We start from the raw sequence: 23,696 nt of genomic DNA on the forward strand, positions 1-23,696 counted from the left end.
CTTTGTGATCAGACCCAGCTCTACATACTACTAAATCACACCTGTGTTTTCTTTTCTTCAGTATGATATTGACCTGCATCCAAGCAAATATGTTAATAGTTCCCTTTTCACCCCTCCTATTTGAGAAGGATTTATTCATTCATCTTTCTATTTAATAGTCATGAAGCAACTACTATATACAGACTGTTCTAGGTGCTAAAGCCATGATACAAGACCAATAGGACTCTTGCTTTTAAAGATCTTACCGACCAGTAGATGGCCACATGAATTGTTTGACCCATGTGGCACTTTCAAAACATATAGAAAGCCTCTCTTCATGTTCTTAATCTAAAAATTTTTGAGAACTTGTAGGCCTTTCTTTCCCTCAAGGACATTACCTGCTTGTTGACATCCAGCCCTCTGTGTACTAGACTTATGCCAAGAACTGCCAAGGTCAAAAGGTGGGAAAAAGCAGTAGAAGAGTCAGATTTTTAAGTGGATTAGAATTTGTCCATGTGCACATTGGCAACCTATCATTTTCTTTTTAAATTCTTGGTCTGCACAAAATAGTATCAGAATGAGAAGGGATTTTAGGAAATATCTGCTCACAGAGCCCCTTTTTGCTAAGTAAGGGAGAATCTGAGAGCTGGAGAGGAGAAAGCAGGCACAGAGTGAAAGTAAAAGCCACCTCTGGACCCCACATTGGCACTTTTACTGAACCACTTGCTATAGGCCAAGATCGGGAAATGCTTTCTCCCTCCCAGGGGCTCTGCTGCCCTCCATTCCCTTCTTCCATGGCCTTCTTCCTACCATTTGCATTTTCGTTAAGGAAACTGGGCTACAGGCCACACAGATTTAAACATACCATTGCTTTCCCCTCAGAGGAATAATTCCTAGAAAATGGAGCTAAATTACACAGAAAGGGAAGGATAACCATGTCATATTGTTACTGCTTAAAAACAAACAAAAAACTCTTCTTGATTCCTTTGGGCTGTGGGTGTGTGAAATGTTGCTGATGTGTCCTCTTCCTCCTTCTCATTTAAAGGAACAATTCATTTAATTTGGTATGAACTGTAAATAATGGAGAGACTCTCCTTTGGTAGTTTTGTATCAACAGCTAGACTGGCATGAAACGAGCCTGGGTTACAATCCTGGGTCTAATCTGCCACTTCTCGCTCTGAGACCCTGGGTAAGCCATGCATCCTTCCCTTCATTCTCTTTTGTAAAACAGAGAAATGCCAATCTCTTAAAGCTGTGTAGGGAATTAAGTAAAAGACTATATGGGAATACTTGAGTATAGTAAATGTTCCATAAGGAAAAGCTATTAATAAAAATAATGAGAATAGTAATTTGTTTAGAATTAGGCAAGTTATAGGTCCAGTTTCTGAAATGCTTACATGCCCCTTGAAGTCTCATAGCAACTTCTATAAGAGAACAGGCACCTTTCTGATCCCAAATTTATGTTTGAAAAAACATGAGGCTTGCTAAGAAAAGGTGGAGGAATTTTCCAGAGCCACCCACTTGGTGGTGGAAGATCTGGGACCAGAGTCCAGGTCTTCTCTCTGTCTGGCCTACTTCTCTAAGTCAGTGATTTCTCTAGGGGCCTAGAGCTCTCAGCTTCGTGCTCTGAATACTCATACCAAGTGGGAGAAATAAAGACCACAAATAGCCTCTAGTTAATTATAATTCATGTCTTGTCACCAAATAAGTATAAAAAAATTTAGGTGGTCACTGCTCTTTAGATTTGGGATTGTGATAAGGTATCTAGAAGTTGTAATGGGAATGTGTGGTATTCCTCAAGTGTGTGGCAGTAGAAAACATATCCAGAAGTCCACTCTATGCCATGCTACCTCCTGAATTTGATCATTTAAAAATTGTACCCCTAGCCAAGCTTGGTGGCTCAGCCTGTAATCCTGTGCCTTTGGGAGGCTGAGGTGAGTGGATTGCCTGAACCCGCGGGTTCGAGACCCACCTGGGCAGCGAGACCTCATCTCTACAATAAAACAAAAAATCAGCTGGGCGTGGTAGCTCATGCCTGTAATTCCGGCTACTTGGAAGGCTGAAGCGGAAGGATCACCGGAGCCCAGCAGGTCGAGGCTGCGGTGGCCAGGAGCGGCCACTGCACTCCAGTCTGGGCGACAGAGTGAGACTCCAACTCAAAAAATAAAATATAAAAATTGTACCCCTAAAGGATCAAAGAGAAATCTATATCCACGTGACCTGGATTGAAATAAGAGAAAAGGAGACTAACATGCCACATTTCTCAGGCCTGAATTCCTTGGGTCACTCTCTCCCCTCATTGACTGACTGGGCCCACTTTGCCACATTCAGCAGCCTGGTCTCCCCAAGAGCTCTCTTTAGCTCTGCCAGTGTAGAAGGTCAACTGATGAACAGGACTGCCACTGGCTTTCTTCCAGCCCTCTTCCTCCTTTTTACAAAGGACTATTTAAAGCACAAATCCCAATCTCATATTGGTCCCATTTTTAGATGCTAAATTAAAGAAAATTAGGGGTTCTAGCATTGAGTATGTTTCTATTATGCTCACCAAATTGCAAGGGTGCCACAGCTCTCGTATAGGAATATCTTGGCTATATTTAATCACAGGAAAAGTTCCCAGGGAGTCTCAGGTTAGCTTCTTTTTATAGTGACAATGCACAAAAGATTTCACTTGGATTAACAAATGAAATTATTTTTATCAAGACACTTTTACTGAGTTCATATCTGAGAAACAAATAATACTGCTCCTCTAGTCCAAGTTATGGAATTTGTACTAGAGATTCTTTTAAAAAATTTTATGTATTTATTTACTTATTTTTAAATTTGCAGATGCAGGATTTCACTATGTTGCCCAGGCTGGTCTCGAGCTCCTGGCTTCAAGATCATCCTGCCTTGGCTTCCCAAAGTGCTAGGATTACACATGTGAGCCACCATGCCTGGCCTGTATTAGAGATTCTTAAAATTTTTTCTATCATTCATTTTCTCCTAGGTCCTCTCTTCCTTCTTTGAGATTGTCCTGTCCACATGCTCTGCAAAGAGTCAACTCCCTAGTCCCTGCTGAGTGGGCATGTGATTCATCTCTTTGACTATAGATTACTGGATTAGGAGAAGTCCCTGCTCAAATTTAGACAATCAGCTTCTCTTTTCTGGGGACTGGAAATGGAACTGCTGAGATGCTTCTGAGTGTCTGTTGAACATTTAAAGAGAGAAGTCAAATCAGCAATGGGGACATTGTGTTTTGGCTTTTGTACCAAGAGGCAGAAAGAACTGGTCAGGAGAGTGATGGAAAAAGAGATAGAAAGAGAAAGAGAGAATGCAGAATAGTGAACACACGCAGAGAGAAGCAGAGTCAAGAAATCAATTTATTTGAAAGAGACTGAGAAACCTCAGTTTTGGTTTCTATTGCTGTATCCAGTATTTTGCAGACATTCATTGCATTCATTTCATTTCATTGCATGCCTCTGTACCTTGCTGATAAATACAACCCTTCCCATTTTCCTTTATATGTATGTGCATGTATATGTGTGTGTAATTAGAGTGGATATTTTCCCTAGCAACCAAGGGATCCCAAAACAGATTTGCATCACAGTCTCACCTGTGATGATCAGTGACGTTTTCAAGATGGCACCTTGGTTTTTAAAAAAAACATTTTATTTAAAAAATGTGGAATACAATTCAGGGTTAGGTACGTAAGTGGTCATCAAAAGTTGGGCCTTCCTTTGAGAACCTTGCTTTTAAGAGTAAAACTTATGGTTCTGGGACTTGAACCAAGAAGTGGAACTCCTACAGTCTAGTGTCTTAGCATCATGCTGATTGATCTATCTGTCACTGATGTTTTAACACATACATGTGTTTGCATTTTTTGCATCAACCTAAAATACATTCTATAAGTGATATTCCCCTTAAAGGAGTGTAACTTTCCATCTGGGATGGATTTTCAAAAATTCTTATGGGTAGACCAGAGGGTTGGGAGGATTCCCAGATTCTTTATTGCACCATTGGTCAGGCTCTGTTGATTCCTTCTCTGAAAGGTACAGATTTGACCTTTCCATTGGCCACCAAGGTTGCCATATTCAGCTACTTGTGACTGAGACACAAAGGGCTTTGAGGGAGAGCAGCCCACAGAGTTCTATTTGAGGAATGCCAACTGGTTCTCCAGGGCCCAGCTGGTACTGCTAGCTCCTGCACAGTGCCTGAAATGTGCACAGCTATTTTTTGTTGAGTTATAATATTATTGCTCACAATAAAGCCTAATATTAAAACAAAATCAACAATGCCCTCAAGGAGGGCAGAAAACTCTAAAACCTGTTAGTTTTGTGACTTTGGGAAAATAAAAACCTCTGTGCTTTAGTTTCCTCATCTGTGAGATGGTAACAATAATAATACCTACCTCACAGGGTTATGGGGGTTAAATGAGTTACCATTTGTAAAGCCCCTAGAAGAGTGCCTGACTTAATATGAGCCCTGTGTTTGTCTACCAAAAACAAAAAAGAAAAAGAGAAACTTTCCTCTTGTCTTTTCTTCCACTCAATTCCAAACAGCTGAAAGCAGGAAGACTTTGAAAGCTGGATGTACAAAAAATTTTCTTTCATTCCTTTTCCTTCTTTTCTTAGAAAACTGAATTTAAATGCTTCTATTGACATGCCTGCCTCCTGTTAAAATGGTGAGAGGCTAAAGTCTGGTGCTTTTCCTTACATAGTCTGTAAGCTCTTGGATTTGGAACGTCTGAGGTTTGGAAAGTGGGGAGGGTCAAGGAGTCGGATTTTGGTGACCCAGGAATACTGTAGAATGGGGTAACACTTAATTAGACCAAGGTTGAAGGTTTTTCTCCTGAAAGGGTTTTCCTAACATATGTGTGTGAGGCTTGTAGCATTGGGCTGGGAAGAACATGGAAGATGACAGATGGACTTGGGAAGTTATAAGAATTTTACAATGAATGAAAGTTTTTTTCCTCCCCAAAACAATAAGATTTATTTCTTCGTTAAGTGACATGTTCACATAGGTTTGTCTGGGCTTCTGCTTCAAATTGTCTCCTCAGGACCCAGGCTGATGGATCAGCTTCCATATTGTCAGTTATCACCGCCAAGGGAAACAGGGTAGTGGATTGAGCCCAGGCTCTTTCTTAAAGCTGCCACCTGGAAATGGCACATCACTTCAGCTCACATTTCGTGACTTAAGGATGGATGCACTCAACTGTAAGGAAGCAGAGAAGTCTAGTCCCACCATGTGTTTGACAGGAGAATAAAAACGTTTGGTGAATACTACCATATTTACATACATGTTTTATCAGATAAACTCCTGGAAGGTAAGGATTGTGACTTGTTCCTCTTTGCCTTTCTCTTGGAAGCAGGCCACAGTAGTAGTGCAATACATGTTAGGTGACTGCCTGACTGACATAGGACTTAGCACGTGACTGGAATAAAGTGGGAAGTAGGGGCTGAAAACTTGGTCTTCTCTTCCCCTTCTCCTTTTGGCACTCCTCTCCTTCTCTTGTGCCAAGATTCTGACTCTGGAATTGGTAACCTAAATGATCTTAGACTGTCATATAGTCACTCTAAACCTCAGTCCCTGCAACTGGAAAATGGGGACATTATTACTCCCTTGTAAAGGTTGAATAAGATAGCATTTCTGAAATCCAGTGGTCCAGTTATGGCTTGTGGCTCTGGATGTTGCCTCGTGCCCTCTCTGGGGCCCTTTGGTTGCCTATCATCATGTTCTGAGCTGTCCTTCTGGGGCCTGCTGTCCTCAGGGTCCTAAATGAATAAAAGTCTTTGTAAGAGCCTATCTCAAAGGTTGTGTGTGTGCATATGTGTGTACTTTAAACTCAGGAATGCAGGCTGTAGGAGGGGAGTGGACCTTTGGAATATGGCTACTTTAAGATAATCTCAAGGAGTTTTTGGTTAAACTATAGTCAGAAATTACAAGGATATTGAGTTTGATCTTTTGTTAATCAGATTTATTTAGGTATAATTCATATACAGTAAAATCCACATTTTTAGTGTGCAGTATTATGAGTTTGACAAATGCATATAGTCATGTAACCACACCACAATCAAAACAGAGATCATTTTCAGCCCCATTAAAAGCTCCCCTGTGCCCATTTGTAGACCACCTTGCTTCCTACTCATATCTCTGGAAGCCACTGATCTGTTTAATTTGTTTTTGTGCCTTTTATTGAATGTCAGTAAAGTTTCTCTGTCCTTTGAACCCAGATCAAGTTATAATCTCTTTGATCATTCTATATCCTTTATCTCAATTATAACTATGTGTACAATTGATAAAAATATTATTCAATCTGCATCTCTTCTGCTAACTTCTGCAAGCATGTCTGAGGGAATGGATTGTCTGGCCAGTTCATTAATGTATCCTCAGCAGTACTATCAAGTAGTTGCTCAACAAATATCATTTAATGAGGGAATGAATGGATAAGTGACTCAATGACTGTAAGTAGAGTGCTTTAGGTCACTACTGACTCACAAAAGCAGTTTAATATTCAGTGGTATTAAATCCATCATAGTGTAAAGCCCCAGAGACCATATTCTTTAAACGTTTTTGAAGCGTATATGTAAACTTTGGAGTTGTATTGGGTTTGAATATCAGCAATCAGAACCATCCTAGGCAATTCTCAATGTATGATTCGTATATTCAGTGAATTTAAGATGAACAAATTTTAAACATTCAACACTGCCTTTTGCCATTATTTTATCCAACCACATATTTAAAGCTGTCTATTTTGTAATTTTTATGCTCCATATATTTTGTAGCAGATCTGACATGACAGTGATGCTTAAGAGCAAGATCATGAAGTCCTCAAAATCGAGCTTATTTTCTGTGTTCTCATTAAGTTCAGAAAGGATCTCTTTGTATTTTGGCTTGGTTTCTTGTTCCTGTGAGAATAAAGAAGAAGTTACAATCCTGATTCATTTTATAGACTTTAGTTTTACAGATCATAAACATAATGTCTTAGTGGGTTTTGTGTTTCTATAACAGAATACCTGAGACTGGATAATTTATAAAGAGAAAAGGTTTACTTGATTCACAATTCTAATGGCTGGAAATTTCAAAATTAAGCATCTGCTTTTGGTGAGGGTCTCAGGTTACTTCCACTCATGGAGGAAGTCAAAGGTAAGCTGGTGTGTGTAGAGATCAGATGGCAAGAGAGGAAACAAGGGGGGAGGGAGGTACTAGGCTCTTTTAAACAACCAACTCTCATGGGAAATAATAGAGTGAGAAATCAGTCATCCCAAGGGAAGGCATTAATCTGTTAATGAGGGATCTGCCCCCATGACTCATGCACCTCCCATGAAGTCCCACTTTCTACATTAGGGAATCAAATCTCAGCATGAGGCTAGGAGGGGACAAACATCCAACTCATAGCAAATAATAGACATCTTAATAACAATAATAACATGTCAAATTTCTATCAATGCTATCAGTCGAGTACTGTGCTAAATATTTTCATGGGTTATCTCATTTAATCCTCACAGTGACTTACTGAACATTTACTATTATTATCCAGATTCTAAAGATGCAGTATCAGAGACTAGTGAGGACTAAGTAACTTGCCTCAAGCTGGGAAACTTTTGGTATAGAGTCAGGGTTCGTAACCTATCTACCTCTTAAGAGATCATACTCTTAACTGCAATGCTATCCAATCTTTCTTTGAACACAGATGCTCTCATGTTTTCAGATTTTCAAAATACATTTTTGTTAAGAAAGGTATCCTTTATGTGCTCATCACCTGAGCCTTGAGATTGTAAAGAAATAAAATATGCTAAAAGAAAACATGTGCTTTGGAAGATCGTTCAGCATTTAGCATTTCATAAATGAAATCCAAGTTCACAGTCCTCATAAACAGTCAGATTGAAGCAAAACATCTGAATAGTACATAAATGAAGAGGATTTTCAGTTTCAAACCACAGCTTGAAAAATATCTTCCACATTGACATTAAAAACGCTAAGGCTATGCTTGGGGGTGTGTGCTTGTATCTTCCATACTTAGCTACTCAGGACTCTTAGACAAAAGAATTGCTTGGGCCTAGAAGTTTGAGAACATCCTGGTCAATATAGTGAGATGCAATCTCAAGACAAAAACAAAACAAAACAAAACAAAAAACATGCTAAGGTCATTTGATTCACTTTTGTAATGAACTATGTTTACATTTAGTTCAACCTCAAATGCTAATCCATGTGCTAGGTATAAAAAATCTCATTATAGCAATGACTATGCCACTTTTGGAATGAGAGTACATATCTTTTACAGGTTGACACCCATCCTGGTTTCTCTAGGCTAGATCTCCTCAAGAAGTACCCTATCAGTGAAGGACAAGGAAGTCCTTCACCCCCCTCCCTCCAAGAGGCTGAATGCTATTTGGAAGGGACAAGATTTTAAGACATAGGTAGGACCACTTTTCTAATGGAGCCACACACTTTGCTCATAGGTCAGAGATGGGGTTTGGCTTCTTCTCCTTTATTTTTTTTCCTCCATATTGTAAGATCATAGTGTTCATTCTGCTACCTTCTTTTTGTATCTCCTTAGCGGTACATTTTGTTGCTTGGTTTTATTCTATCTGACTGGCCATAGGGAGCTAAGATCCCAAGGCTAATGGTGTCTTTCCTAATGATTTTAGTGATTTCTTTACCGTTTTTTCCTCTGGTGTTCTCAGATAGGTGATAAGTTACATTGAGATGGTGCATCCACTGGGTCCTCATTTTCATACTTGTTAAAAGCATGTTGAGTATTTTCCAGGGCACACAACAAAGAGTTCTTTTTTTCTCTCTGGGATATGCCATTTCTTTTGGCTTCTGATGCAGGCAAATGTTATAGGATTTATTACCCTACCCTTCCTTTAAAGAATACCTAACACTTTTTATCTTTTGGTAAATTATGCCTGAAAAATAGCTTTTCTTTAAAAATATTTCAGAAACAATGCATTTTTAATAGAAAAAATAAGTTTAAAAAGAAGGCAATAATAACTCTTTACCCTACTACCCCACTACCCAAAGATAGCTAACCCTTATTAGCATTTCTTTCCAGTCATTTTTATGTGTATTACACTATAGATTCTTTTTCTCTCTCCTTTAGAAATAATTATTAACATACAGAAAGTTGTACCTTTGACTCAGTTCCCCTCAGTGAGTGACCTCAGATAACCATAGTATCTTAAAACCATATATATGTGTGTGACTATGTCTGTGTGTGTATGTGTGTGTGTGTGAGTGTGCTAGTATATAATAGTATCTGAGAACACACATAGGAACTGCTTTTCTTGGTTTTTGTTTTACCTACAAATAAATATTGGTGGTTTTGGCTCTTAATAGGCCCTCTTTTCTTCTTACATATTACTTTTTTTTTGAGTTGGAGTCTCACTCGGCTGCCCAGACTGGAGTGCAGTGGCCGCTCCCGGCCACCACAGCCTCGACCTGCTGGGCTCCGGCGATCCTTCCGCCTCAGCCTTCCAAGGAACTGGAACTACAGGCGTCACGCCCGGCTAATTTTTTATTTATTTATTGTACAAGCGTCATACCTGGCTAATTTTTTATTTATTTATTGTAGAGATGAGGTCTCGCCTGCCCAGGTGGGTCTCGAACCCGCAGGCTCAGGCAGTCCACTCACCTCAGCCTCCCAAAGGTGCAGGATTACAGGCTGAGCCACCGAGCCTGGCACATAATTACTTTTTAGGCATATTTCTCTGCTGGATTGCTAACTTGCTCATTGCCTTAACTCCAGTGCCCTGTTTACTCCCTGTATGTGTTCAATAATCATTTGTGAATTAAACAATATGACCAAGGTGTTGAACTGGAGTTTTGACTTTTTGGGGTCAGCCATGATGGCATGGCTCCTGTTTCTTCATACATGTTCATTCTCTTACCTCTGTGAAATTACTAAGTTGGGTTTGTAGCAGACTTTTGGCAGTAGCTTTTCCAAGTTTGCCATCCGAGTCCGATGAGTTTCTAAAAATCAGAGCAGCAGCAGCAATGGCTCTTTCCAGATCTGAGCCCTTCTTCAGAGCTATGGGAGAATAAATATGCAACAAAGTATCCTAGGTTAAAAATAACCCTTATCAATGGAAGGGAGGGCAAGATGGCCACCATGGTATATCAGACTGGCATTTTTCTCACCTAGCAAGACAGAGAGTAGGGACCCAGAAAATGCCCTAAACTCTTTTGGATGGGTGAAGCACGTTGTGTCCAGTGGTGGTCTCTTTGAGCACACAGATACCAGAAAGCAACTAAAGATAAGTAGTCCCAACAAAGAATTTCCTACTCCACCAAGCTAAACTTCATCAGTGATGGAGAATTAGAATCCTTTGCAAGCACCCAATCCCTAAAATAATATGCCGCTCCCAGATTAGCCCTTTAGGAGAGACACTTAAGAATGTGTTGAAGCCGGGCTTGGTGGCTCAGCCTGTAATCCCATGCTTTGGGAGGCTGAGGTGAGTGGATTGCCTGAGCCTGCAGGTTTAAGACGGGCCTGGGCAACTTGGTGAGACCTCATCTCTACAATAAATCCAAAAATTAGCCGGGCATGGTAGCGCACACCTGTAGTTCCAGCTACTTGGAAGGTTGAGGTAGAAGGATCACTAGAGCCCAGCAGGTGGGGGCTGCAGTGGTCGGGAGCACTCCACTGGAGGACAGAGTGAGATTCCAACTAAAAAACCCCAAACAAACAAAAAATAAAACAAACAAACAAACAAACAAAAAAGAATGTCTTGAACACAGGGAAAAAAAAGAAAAAAGAATGGACATACCCATCACAAAAGTATAGGCAAACACAGAGTTAACAGGGCATATAGAGCACCCACAAAAATGAGAACACACACATATATAAATACAAAAGTTAAAAGGAATGAAAGCAACCCCCTAAGAGTCCCATGACTCTCATATTTAAATAATCAACTTGAACGTGAATGGACTAACTGTGCCACTGAAGAGGCATAGAGTGGCAAACTAGATAAAAAAGCATGATTTGACAATCTGATGCCTCCAGGAAACTGATCTCACTGCAAAGGATAGCCACAGACTCAAATGTGGAGGCTGGAAGATCTTTCAGGTGAACAGAAAACAGAAGAAGGCAGGGGTAGCTATTCTGATATCAGACAAAGCAGTCTTCAAGCCATCAGAAGTTCAAAAGGACACAGAAGTACCTTGCATAATAATAAAAGGCTCAACTCACCAGCAAGAAATATCCATCCTAAACATATAAGCACCCAACACAGGAGCACTGGGTTTTCTAAAACAACTACTAAGTAAACTAAGAGAGGACATTGACTCTTACACAATCATATTTGAAGACCTAAATACCTCACTAACAGCTTTAGATAGATCTTTGAGGCAAAAAACCAACAAGGAGATCTGAAACCTCGACTCAACACTTGAGAAAATGAACTTAATAGACATCTATGGAACACTTTACCCAACAACTACAGAGTATACATTCTACTCATCAGCACATGGAACATACTTTAAGATTGATCACATTCTTGGACATAAATCAGGCTTGAACAAATTTTAAAAGATAAAAATAATACCATGCATCTTTTCAGATCACAGTGGAATAAAAATAAATATTTCCATTAATAACATGTCTCCAAAACACATAAAGACTATGGACACTAAACAACATGCTGCCGAATGACTTCTGGGTAAACATGGAAATCAAGACAGAAATAAAAAGATTCCTGGAAATAAACAAAAACAAAGACATATCTTATCAGAATCTCTGGGATGCCATGAAATCAAAGTTAAGAGGAAAATTTATAAAATTGTAAGCACACATTAAGAAAACAAATCACATACAAACATACTGGCATCACATTTAAGGGAACCGGTAAAGCAAGATCTTCAAAATTCTAACTGCAGCAGAGGAATCCAGACCACCAAGATAAAATCATGATTGCAGGACATAGAAGACAAAAATATCATAGAAAGGATCACAAATATTAACTCTAAATGGATTAGAGACCTAAATGTAAAACCTCAAACAATAATCACCTTAGAAAATGCAGGACATACCCTCATGGAAATTGGAACTGGCATCCAATTCCTGAACAAAACCCAAAACCCACAGGCCGTAAGAGATAAAATAGACAAGTAGGACCTCATTAAACTGACAAACTTCTGCAAAACCAAAGAAACCGTTAAGAGAGCAGGGAGACAGCCCACAGACTGGGAAAAAGTATTTGTCAACTCCAGGTCCGAAAAAGGCTTAACATCCTGGATCTACAAGGAACTCAAATATGCTGAAAAGAAAAAACCAAATAACCCCATTATAAAGTGGGCAAAAGATATGAACAGACACTTTTCAAAGGAAGACATCTGAGCAGCCAACAGACATATGAAAAAAAGTTCAACCTCATTAATCATCAAGGAGATGCAAATCAAAACCATACTCAGATACCATCTAACTCCAGTCAAAATGGCAATTATCAATAACTCAAAAAATAACAGTTGCTGGAGAGGGTGTGGTGAAAAGGGAACACTTCTACACTGTTGGTGGGAGTGCAAACTAGTGCAACCTCTGTGGAAAACAGTGTGGCAATTCCTAAAATGACCCCACAATCCCCCTACTGGGAATATACCCTGAAGAACTCAAATCACTTTATGAAAAAGATACCTGCACACATATGTTTATCGCAGCGTTGTTCACAATAGCAAGAACCTGGAATCAACCATGCTGTCCATCAAAAGAGGACTGGATTAAAAAAATGTGGTACATATACACAATGGAATACTATGCAGCCATAAAAAAGAATGAAATCATGAATTTCACAGCAACCTGGATGGAACTAGAGTCTATAATACTGAGTGACCTCTCACAGAAACAAAGATCTGAGTATCACATGTTCTCACTCATATAGTGGACCTTGAATATCCATCGTAATACTGTAAGAAAATGACTGACAGTGATGGGAAACTATAGGGAAGGAGGGGAAGGGAGGTGGGATTAATGGTAGTAATATTTGTCTGGGGACAGGAAAACACCCCTTATCAACAAGGGTGCCTGAATGAAGCATATTTGTATACCTAACCCTTAACTGTACCCCACAATATCAAAATTAAAAAAAAGAAATATACATATAAAAAGAAAGGATCACCAAGACAAAAAACTGGTTCTTTGAAAGGATAAATAAGATTCACATACCCCTGACCAGATTGACTGTAAAAAAAGGGAAAGTTCAAACAAACACAATTAGAAATGCAAAAGACAAAGTCACAACTGACTCTGAAGAAATACAAAAGATTATCAGAGATTACTATGAACACCTATATGCAAATAAACTTGAAAACGTAAAGGAAATGGAGGAATTTTTGACATCACACAACCTCCCAAGGTTGAAACAAGAAGAAATTGAAACTATAAACAGACTAATAACAATCCAGGAAATTGAATCAGTCATAAGAAATCTCCACACCAAAAAAAAAAATCCTGGACCAGATGACTTTCCACCTGAATTCTTTTTTTTTTTTTTTTTTGCGTTGGAGTCTCACTCTGTCGCCCAGACTGCTGGGCTCCGGCCACTCCTGGCCACCGCATCGTCAACCTGCTGGGCTCCGGCGATCCTTCCACCTCAGCCTTCCAAGTAGCTGAAACTACAGGCACGTGCTACCACACCCGACTAATTTTTTGATTTATTGTAGAGATGAGGTCTTGCTAATTTGCCCAGGCGGGTCTCGAACCCGTGGGCTCAGGCAATCCACTTACCTCAACCTCCCAAGGCACAGGATTATAGACTGAGCCACCGAGCCCGGCTTCCACCTGAATTCTATAAGACATACAAGGAGGATCTGATACCAATATTTTTGAAAATATTCCAAGTAATTGAGAATGATGCAATCCTCTCCAAATCATTCTATGAAGCTAACGTCATAGTGATGCCCAAACCTGACAAAGACCATCAAGGAAAGAGAATTACAGGCCAATCTCCTTGATGAACCTAGATGCAAAAATTCTCAACAAGATTCTAGCAAATCGGATCCAACAACACATCTCAAGGATCATCCACCATGACTAGGTGGGCTTCATTCCTGAGATGCAGGGCTTGGTGTTCAACATTCAGAAGACCATAAACATAATTCAGTACATTAACAATGATAAAACCAAGAACCACATGATAATATCATTAGATGCAGAAAAGCATTCGACAAAATCCAGCATTCCTTCTTGATAAAAATCCTTGAGCACCTAGACACAGAATGAACATTCCTTAAAGCAGTGAGAGCCATCTATGATAAAACCACAACTAACATTTTTCTCAATGGGCAGAAATTGGAAGCATTCCCCCTAAGAATGGGAATAAACCAAGGATGCTCACTCTCCCCTGCCTGTTCAACATAGTGCTGGAAGTCCTAGCCAGAGCAATTAGGCAAGAGAAAGAAATCAGGGATATTCAAATAGGAAAAGAGGAAGTTTAGCTATCTCCCTCTTTGAGGATACTATGATGCTATACCTTGAAAACCCAAGGGGGTCTGTCAAAAGCCTCCTTGCACTGATAAGTGACTTTGGTAAAGTTTCAGGGTACAAAACCAATGTGCAAAAGACAGTTGCATTCTATACACCAGCAACCAGCAGGCAGAGAACCAAATAAAAAGCACAATCCCACTTATATAGCCAAACACAAAAAAGAAATACCTTGGCATCCACCTAACCAGAGAAGTGAAAGACCTTTACAATGAGAACTGCAAAACACTGCTCAAAGAAATCAAGGATGACACAAATGGAAAAACATTCCATACACATGGATTGGAAGAATCAATATTGTCAAGATGTCCATCCTACCCAAGGCAATCTACAGATTCAATGCAATATGCATCAAATTACCAACATGGTTCTTCTCAGATCTGGAAAATGACAATACAGAGATTTATATGGAAACAAAAAAGATCATGAATAGCAATCCTCAGCAAAAAGAACCAATCAGGAAGTATCACACTTCCAGACTTTAAATTTTATTACAAGTCTACAGTAACTAAATAGCCTGATACTGATACAAGAATAGGCACATAGACCAATGGAACAGAACAGAGATTCTGGAAGTAAAAACATGGTCTCTCAACCAACTCTTCTTTGATAAAACCACCAACAACAATCACTGGGGAAAGGAGATCATATTTAGCAAAAGGTGCTGGGAAAACTGGCTGACCACCTGCAGAAGAAAGAAACTGGATCCCTACCTATCACCATATACAAAAATCAACTCAAAATAGATCAAAGACCTAAATGTAAAACCTCATACTATAAGAATCCTAGAAGAAAATGTAGGAAACATCCTTATGCACATTGGAGCAGGCAACACACTCTTGACCAAGTCCCCACAAGTGAATGCTGTAAAAGTTAAGATAGACAAGTGGGATAGAGGTTAAGATAACAAGGGGTTATATCTTTCTTTTTTATCAAACCGAAAAGCTTTTGCACAGCAAAATAAACCATTAGGAGAGTAAAGAGGTAAACCACAGGATGGGAGAAAATATTTCCAAATTATGCATCTGACAATGGTCTAACATCCAGAATCTACAAGGAACTCAAACAAAGTAAAAAGAGACATCAAACAACCCCACTAAAAAGTGGGCAAAGGACATGAACAGATATTTCTCAAAAGACAAACAAGCAGTCAATAGGCACATGAAAAAAATGCTCAGCCTCACTAATCATCAGAGAAATGCAAATCAAAACTACAATGAGATACCATCTAACTATAGTAAGCATGGCTATCGTTAATAAGTTGAAAAACAACAGATGCTGGCATGGATGCGGTGGAAAGGGCATGCTTCTACACTTTTGGTGGAAGTACAAGCTAGTTCCAACTCTATGGAAAATGGTGTGATGATTCCTAAAAGAACTAAAAATTGGCCTTCCGTATAATCCAACGATTTCTCTCTTGGAAATACGCCCAGAGGAACGTAAATCGTTCTACCAAAAAGACACCTGCACACACATATTTATTGCTGCTCTATTGACAATAGCAAAAACATGGAACCAACCCTACTGCCCATCAAAAGTGGATCGGATAATAAAAATATGGTACATATACAAGATGCAGTATTATGTAGCCATAAAGAAGAACAAAATTATGGACTTCACAACTTCATAGCACATTGAATGGAGTTGGAGACTATCAGACTCAGTGATCTATCACAGCAACAAAGAATGGAATGCTACATGTTCTTACTCATAAGTGGGCTCTGAACAATAGACACATGAACATAAGAGAAGAATCAGCAGCTGCTGGGCACTTCCAGGGAAGGGAGGGAGAGTGGAGGATGGAGGACACGTGACAACACAAAGGGTACCTGGTCTATTACTGGGGGTGTGAGGGCCAGTTGGAAGCCCAAACTTCACCTGCATGCAACCTACTTATATAGTTAATTCTCACTTGTACCCCATATCTCTATAATAAAATTAAAAAAAAATAACTGTTCCCCAAACATGGGGCTCTATCTTCCAAGAGGACTGTGGGGGAACAGATTTGGAAGGTGTAGGTTACTGTGATCCCATCTTTGGGCCCCTATCTGGGAGATGGATGTGGAAGTGTCTGATCCTGAATATTTAGATAATGAAGAACAAAAGTTCCTTTAGTTACAATTAAAATTAGTATAATTAGAATGAGAGTTACTGCTTGTTTTCTATGTGACCTTGGGAAAATGCCTCACCCCTCTAAGCTTTGGTTTTCTGATCTATAGTTGCATTCAACTATTCAACAAATATTTATAGAGTGCCTACTATCTGCTAGGCTCAGTCCTTGGCATTAAGGAAACTTCATTGAATAAAATAAAGTTCTGCTCTCGTGGAATTTATATTCTATGTCAGAGACAACATTGCTTCATTTCAGTGTGATCAAGGAGAATGACATCCAGGACAAGTTCTTTGATATAGTGGTATATAATAGTGATATATAAAGACTCTCTTTGACTCATGGCCTTAAACAGAGTGATCTCCCAGCTGGTTTCTCTGTGTTGAGCTCCTTGAAAGGGCAATGCTAATTCGTTTCTGTCCAGTGTGTTCCAATGAAATGCACAAGTTATCACGAAGAAACCTCTCAAGCTTTGTGTCCTCAATGTCACCAATACATCTCCTAGTATAGAACTTATCACACATTACAGTTAATAGATGTTTAACTGTGTTTCCCTCCAACTAGAAAGCAATCCCATGAGGCCAGGGGTTATATCTTTCTTTTTTTATCATAATATTTTCAGTGACAAGCACAAATGTAGGTGCTAACAAATGGTGTTGAATGAATGAATGAATAAGAAGAAAAGAAAAACAAAAACTTTCAGTCCAAGTAATGTGCCATAATTATAGGTTGAAAGAATGATGTTCAATCAGAATAATGTGATTTTTGTATTGAGCGCTTACTGCATGCTTAGTACTTCCCTAAAGTACTCAGCACACAAAGGAATAAACCAGATATCATGTCTGCCTTTATATCTTACAATCTATAGTAAATAATAATCAAGAGTATATATGTATATACAGATATATTTATTTGTTTGCTAATTTTTTGTCCACATATATAATGTATATATTTACAACTTATGATGTAGGAGGCAAAGAAGGTATAGAGATAAGAAAAAAAGAGAGTGGGTCTGGGAGGAAAAGTACTTAGGTTGCCTGGAAGGCCTCTATGAGTAGATTAATATTTATGCTAGACCAATAGAATGAGTAGCCTGCCACATAAAAGGGTGGGAGCCAGAGTGGAACTGGGGCTTTACTGAATGTTCCAGGTTCAGGGAGCTGCATATGTGAAGGCTCAGATCAGAAGGAGTTGGCATGTTGGAGGAGCTGAGAGGGTGTTTGATTAGGAAATGTAGGCAGGAGCTAGATCAGGGATTAGAGGCTATGTAAAGGAATCAGGATTTTCTTCAAAGTAGAAAGAGATGTTATTGGAGCATTTCAATTAGTGGTGAGGAGAAGGGACAAGAGCTAAGAGGAAAGGGCAAAGGGAGGGAGTGTGTGGGCCTTCTCAGTTTTCACTGTATCTCTGAGCAGGGCCCAGGCCAAATATTAGGTTAAATAAAGTTCACACTGCTAAGAAGTTGCAAAGGAAGTATTAAGGTCTGTCTGATTTCAAAACCCATTGAAAGATTGTCCATTTAGAAATATCTTCTTGCAAGAGCACTCCCGTGGTGGTTGTAGAATCTAGAGTTTTTCCACCCCCCGATGAAGTTCAGGTCTGCCTGCACTCTGAATGGGAACTCCATCTGGACTAGTCAACTTCTCATTCTTCTCCTCCATCTCTTTGAAAAAAACAGCATGCATTTTTCCCCCCAACTATAAAATAGCATATGCTAATGCTAAAAACAGAATAAAAAAATATTTAAAATAAATGATAATGAGAAGCTCTGGTTATCCTACCAACAGTGATGATATTTTGTGAGACTTTTTAGTTTCCTGTTTTTATGTTTGGATTCTTCCTTTAATAAACCCAGCAGGTTGCCTCCTGATTCCTTCACTGTCTGCCTCACAGGGGTGTAAGCTAATATGCAAAAGCATATTGGAAGGGGCCGAGTGCAATTAAAACCCCAAGGGAGTGCTGTTTCTCTTTTGGCATCTTCCATTGGCTCTCTTGCCCCTAGAATGGGAGTGCAGGGAAGGGTGCTAAGCCAGGTCACTTCGTGTTGCTCTCTCCTGCTACTCCCTAACTCACTGTTTACACTTTAATAATATCGAACTGTGTATGGTTCCAAACATCCTCTATACAACCAACAAGTATTTCTAGGCAAGTATTTATTGCCAGGCCCTTCACTAGTTCTGGGTGCAGAGTAGTGAGCAACATCAAAAGAACAATTGTTGACGTCTTAGAGCTTGCGTTCTGGTGGATAATGATAATGAATGTTTATGCAGCTCGTACTCTATGCCAGCCACTCCTCCATGGGATGAATGTACATGATTCAACTCATTCAATTCTTAGTCAGTCCTATGAGGTAGGTCCTAGCATCATCCTCACTTTATAGATGAAGCAACTAAAGGCATGGAGAGGTTAAGCAGCTTGCCTAAGGTTACTCAATCGGTCTGTTTTTTCGCTGTGATGCACTTCTAGGTGGTGTTTTTTCAGGCAGTGTATTCTGTGGGACTGTTTCCCACAGCCCCAGATGGCACTACGTGTCCCTATTTTGTGCTGCTATAGTTTCCTAACATTTTCATGACCCTCACACCAAAACACTGTTTATCTGTTTAAATTATCTTCTATATCAGTGCTACCCTCCCAGACACAACGTGAGCCACAAACATAACTTTTAATTTTCTGATAGCCACATTAAAAAAGTAAAAAGAAACATGAAAAAATAATTTTAATAGTATATTTTATTTAATTTAATATATTAAAATATCATTTCAACATGTAATCAATATAAACAATCATTATTGAGATGATTTACAATTTTTTCCTATTAAAACTCTCAAATCTTATACATCTTAATTCAAATTAACCAAATTTCAAGTGTTCAGTAGCTACATGTGGTAAGTAGCTACCATGTTGGACAGCACACTGGATTTTATGTTCTCTGAGGATACTTACTGCACCGAGCTACTGCATCTTAATTAAGATATTAAATAAGATAACACTCTTAGAATTTGTTCCTAGTCCCTCGCATGTTGTAGGTCTCAGTATACATGTGTTGAACTGAGCTAACTTGAAATTCAGAACAATTCCGTGTCTTTTCCTTCTCACCTGCCCTGGAATATGGAACATGGAACTCTAAACCTTGTGCACTTGATTTAAAATTTAAAATCCAGTGAGTTCTAATTAGTGTCATAGGATCGCCATTCTCAATACAGCAAGGTGTCAGAATCACCTCATTTTAGAACTTTTCCTGACATTAGTTGTTTTTGTGAAGTGAAGACCTATGAGAGATAAGTCTTTTGTTCAAGCTCACATGGCAGAACTAAAAACTACATTCCTGCTCTTTACTCTTTAAGCCAATAATTTCCCCAATACTTCAGTACTTCTCAAACTTTTCTACTGCAAAACCATTCTGAGTGTTAGAGGTGAATATGTACTCACCCCACATCCTTACTCCCCATGAGATCAAGCACATAAGCCCAAGTGGCCAGCAGAGAGAATGTGGGTTCATATTCACTTCTGTGCCATGAACTATTCATGACTGGTTTCAAAGAATAACATTTAAAATTACCTTCCATTGAATAAAATATATTCTGGGGAGATGAGTCACATTTTTCTTTGGCTTCTTAAGGTATGGGTACAAATGTGGCTCAGTGATCTAAATTAAGGAGTGTAGTGCTAGAAATGGTGTCTGGGGGTGGGTGGGCAGTGAGGATGATAGAGTTACACTCCCCTCTCAACCTCCCAGAGGAAGAAGTGATGCTAGAAATGTAATGAATAATTCCCAAAAGTAAATTGTTGAAACAGAAATCACAGGTCTGTTGTGTTGTGATAGTATAAAAATAGTTTCATAAATCTGAAGATTTATTTAAATAAAAATATAGAGTCTATTCTGGAGAGATTGGCCAGCCATCTAGGAGGAAAAACAACTTCAATGTAGTAATTTCTAGCTGTGCCTGTTACTCTAAAAATATGTAAAGCCCTACATTTTGGAATAAGATAATGACCCAAGTATATGAGTTTTTTTTTCTTATAATATTGCTAGTTCTAAAGATATTTTACCTATGCAATTAAATTCCAAGGGTAAATATTTACACTGTGAGAGATGGAGACACTGTTTTCACTCAATTCACAGAGACATTCGGGGGTTGATTGCATCTTGAGTACCACCGACCATTGATAAGTCAGATTCTCATGGTCTGTCCTGCTTTAGATATCCTGAGGATGCTGCCCATGGAGGAGCAGCTAGAAATGGTGGAAAGAACACTGAATTAGGAGTCAGGGGATCCGTGGTCTTATCTTAGCTCCATTTTAATGGGTAGTCTAAGTTTAGGGAAGCAAATTTCTACCACTGGACCTCAGTACCCAAATCTCTAAAAAGAGCATAATAAATGTTTGATGATTTATCCAAAAGTTCTCTTACATCTCTGGCATTCTTTTATGGGCTATTATTTTTAACTCTTGGTGTGCCATCATGGTAGAGGAGAAACACATGCATCTCAGTCATCCATGCCTTACCTTTTATTGAAGCCAGTTTGGATATTGATATGCTGCCAACAAAATGAAAGAAACAATGATTTGGGGAGTTTAGGTATTGATATTGGCATTTATAGCAGAGAAATACAATGATTTAAAATTTTTTTCAGTAAATATTCTCTAAGCATTCTAATGGAGTAGCTATTTGTTTATCAAAATCCTTTTGCCCCTTGCCACATAGTAAAGAAGTGCCTGACCATGGCTGGCCAGCTAGCCCACATATTCCAGTCTTCCATGCAGTTTATATGACCATATGACTACGTTCCTTTAAATCGAAAAGGAGCACCTTCCATGTAAACTCCTTCACACTTGTTCCCATTTCCAGCTGACTAAGATGGAGATTATCAGGAAGTCTTTGGAAGTCACATGTTGACAATGGTAGAATCTCATCAGACTGAACCCCTGTGGCTGTAGGGAGTAAAACTGCCATAGATTAGGAACCCCTACTCTGGACTGTGACATGAAAAAAAAAACCAACTTCTTATTCTATAAAATGCTCAGGTTTTGATGTTTGTTTGTTCCAGCAGCTCAGCTTACCTACCTAAGGGTCTAGGTATTATGCTGGGGTGGAGATGCATGAGTGAATGATAGAGACATGTTCTTGCCCTCTTGGGCTAGTCTAGTGCGGAAGACAGTTATTAATCAGGCAAGTCAACAGAGTAATGGCAGGGCACATACAATAGCAGAGAGGAACTTAGTCTACAGTTGGAGTAATGGCATTTTTCCTGAGCTTAATGAACCAATAGTGAAGAGGGAGGAAGAGTGTTCCAAGCAGAAGGATCATAAGTGCTGAGGCCTTGATGTGGGAGAAATCATGGCATGACTGAAGAATTGAAGGAAGTACAGTGTGGCTGGAAACTAGAGAAAGAAGGAGATAATGGTGGAGGATGAGGCTGAAGTCAAGGGCCAGGCAAAGCCAGGGAATTCTGAGCCCAGGAGACCTTATAAGACATCCCAAATGCATCCCAAGGGCAATAGAAGGTATGTGATCAAATTTGCATTTTGGGAAATTATCTCACCTGCTGTATCAGAAAAGATTGGAAAGGGACAAGATTGGAGGAAGATGAATCTTATTCCCTTACAAACAGTAAATCAAAAATGGCTTGATTTTCAACCCCCAATGACTGGCGTGGTTTTAGAGAAAGGCAGTAAGATTGATAGAATTCAGTCATACCTTGAGAAACTCCTTAAAAGGAGTTGGGGGTTCAACATTTGGTTTTGGCCTTAACTAGTCAAGGAAGCATCACTTCATTTTTGTCAATTGTAACATTAGGAAGCTGGATATCTGTGGACTCTGTGATATCTGCACCAATCTTAACTCCTTCATAAGGTGAAATATATTTCAGTTTGCACAATGTGCACTTATGATGTGACATATATTCTTTTCTATTGTTATGATTGACTTTCTGTCTTTTCTGTTAGTCTGTGGGGCCTCTGAGAAGCAAGAGCTATGCAGTGTCTCTCCATATCTTTTACCTCTGGCCTAGCAGAGTGTCTAGCACTTGTTGGATGTCCAAGAAAAGGTTTTTGAAACTAAAGTCGGTTTCCTCAATGGAATTACAGGAGAAAGAACATTGTCCATTTATTAGACCTAACTTCACACATTTGCACAATGTAAAACAATGTCTCTGTTATGAATAATTTGAAAAAATATGTTATACAGTTAAAATCACTACCAATTTTGAAGTACAAATATTTATCAAAAGGCAATTAGCTGTATTGGTGTTAATTGCACCATCTTTTCAGTTTGCAGTCAAAGCTGCTAGTTTGTCCTCTTTGTTGTTCCAGTTCAATTTAAAGCCAGATTGGGTGAGTAACAGGCACCAAGTTGGCAATATCTTGACTATCAAACTGTTGACATGAACTCTTTGGACATACACTCGCAAGCTTAAATGAAACTTAATTAAGGAGATCCAAATGCCACTGAACTTTTGGGCATTTTCCTAGGTGCTAAGGTGGATGTTGGGGCTGCAGAACGATTGGGCTCCCTTTCCGAGTGGAGAGCTTTGTCCTGGGTACTGTGTGTATAGCCACCCATACTCTGGTCTTCTGACATGTGTTGGTCCTTCCTAAGCAACAGTCACTTGACCACTGTTACTATTGTCATTCACTCCATGACAACTATACACTAGCACATCTAGAAGAACTTTTCCCCAGTGTCATTATATTTAGACAATAAATCACTGATACAGCCAATACACATTTGAGTTCCTATTGTGGGTCAGGCACACAAGGTGTTGGAAAAACAAAAGTGCCAAAAATCAGACGTAGAGCCTGAATTCAGGGAGTTTTGTGGAAATGGAATTAATCAAGTTATTGGACAAAAAGTCACACCTGTGAACAATACTATGCAAGGGCAGATGTCATGAGATTGGTGACAGGGAGGTCATCCTTGGGAAAGTGATGCTTGATGATGAGTATAAATTAACTATGCACAAGGGCAAAGGATCAATATAGTAGTCAGAGGAAATAGCCTGTGCTAAGCCCTGTGGCAGGAGGGTGTGGTGATCAAAAGGGAATGAAAGAAGGCTGATGTGATTGAACCAAAGAGGCCAAGGGGGAGTATTTGTCCAGTTGAGGCTGAAGAGCAGGCACAGTGGCCAGGCCATGCAGGGGCTTGAAAGC

General features: G+C 39.4%; 1 protein-coding gene across 1 annotated transcript; it reads right to left on the reverse strand.

Moving 5' to 3' along the window:
- Positions 1 to 6,704: 6,704 nt before the first annotated feature.
- On the reverse strand, positions 6,705 to 23,109 carry SNTN (sentan, cilia apical structure protein). The gene is made up of 4 exons (XM_008063199.1): positions 23,002 to 23,109; positions 21,054 to 21,087; positions 9,849 to 9,988; positions 6,705 to 6,863 (listed from the first exon to the last, which is right to left on the reverse strand). The coding sequence occupies exons 1-4, from the start codon at positions 23,107 to 23,109 to the stop codon at positions 6,705 to 6,707; spliced, it is 441 nt and encodes a 146-aa protein (XP_008061390.1).
- Positions 23,110 to 23,696: the final 587 nt, after the last annotated feature.

This window comes from Carlito syrichta, unplaced genomic scaffold (genome assembly GCF_000164805.1).
Source record: "Carlito syrichta isolate Samal-C Ts95f unplaced genomic scaffold, Tarsius_syrichta-2.0.1 Scaffold306640, whole genome shotgun sequence".
Classification (NCBI taxonomy): domain Eukaryota; kingdom Metazoa; phylum Chordata; class Mammalia; order Primates; family Tarsiidae; genus Carlito; species Carlito syrichta.

What these genes read in the sequence shown, in the direction of transcription:
- SNTN (XM_008063199.1), bottom strand. Translation starts at nt 23,109, where the DNA reads ATGGGTGGCTATACACACAGTACCCAGGACAAAGCTCTCCACTCGGAA. An exon ending in CAAACTGGCTTCAATAAAAG is followed by an intron (nt 9,989 to 21,053) that starts GTAAGGCATGGA and finishes ATTCTCCCATAG; the next exon opens with CTCTGAAGAAGGGCTCAGAT. An exon ending in AACTTAGTAATTTCACAGAG is followed by an intron (nt 6,864 to 9,848) that starts GTAAGAGAATGA and finishes TTATTCTCACAG; the next exon opens with GAACAAGAAACCAAGCCAAA.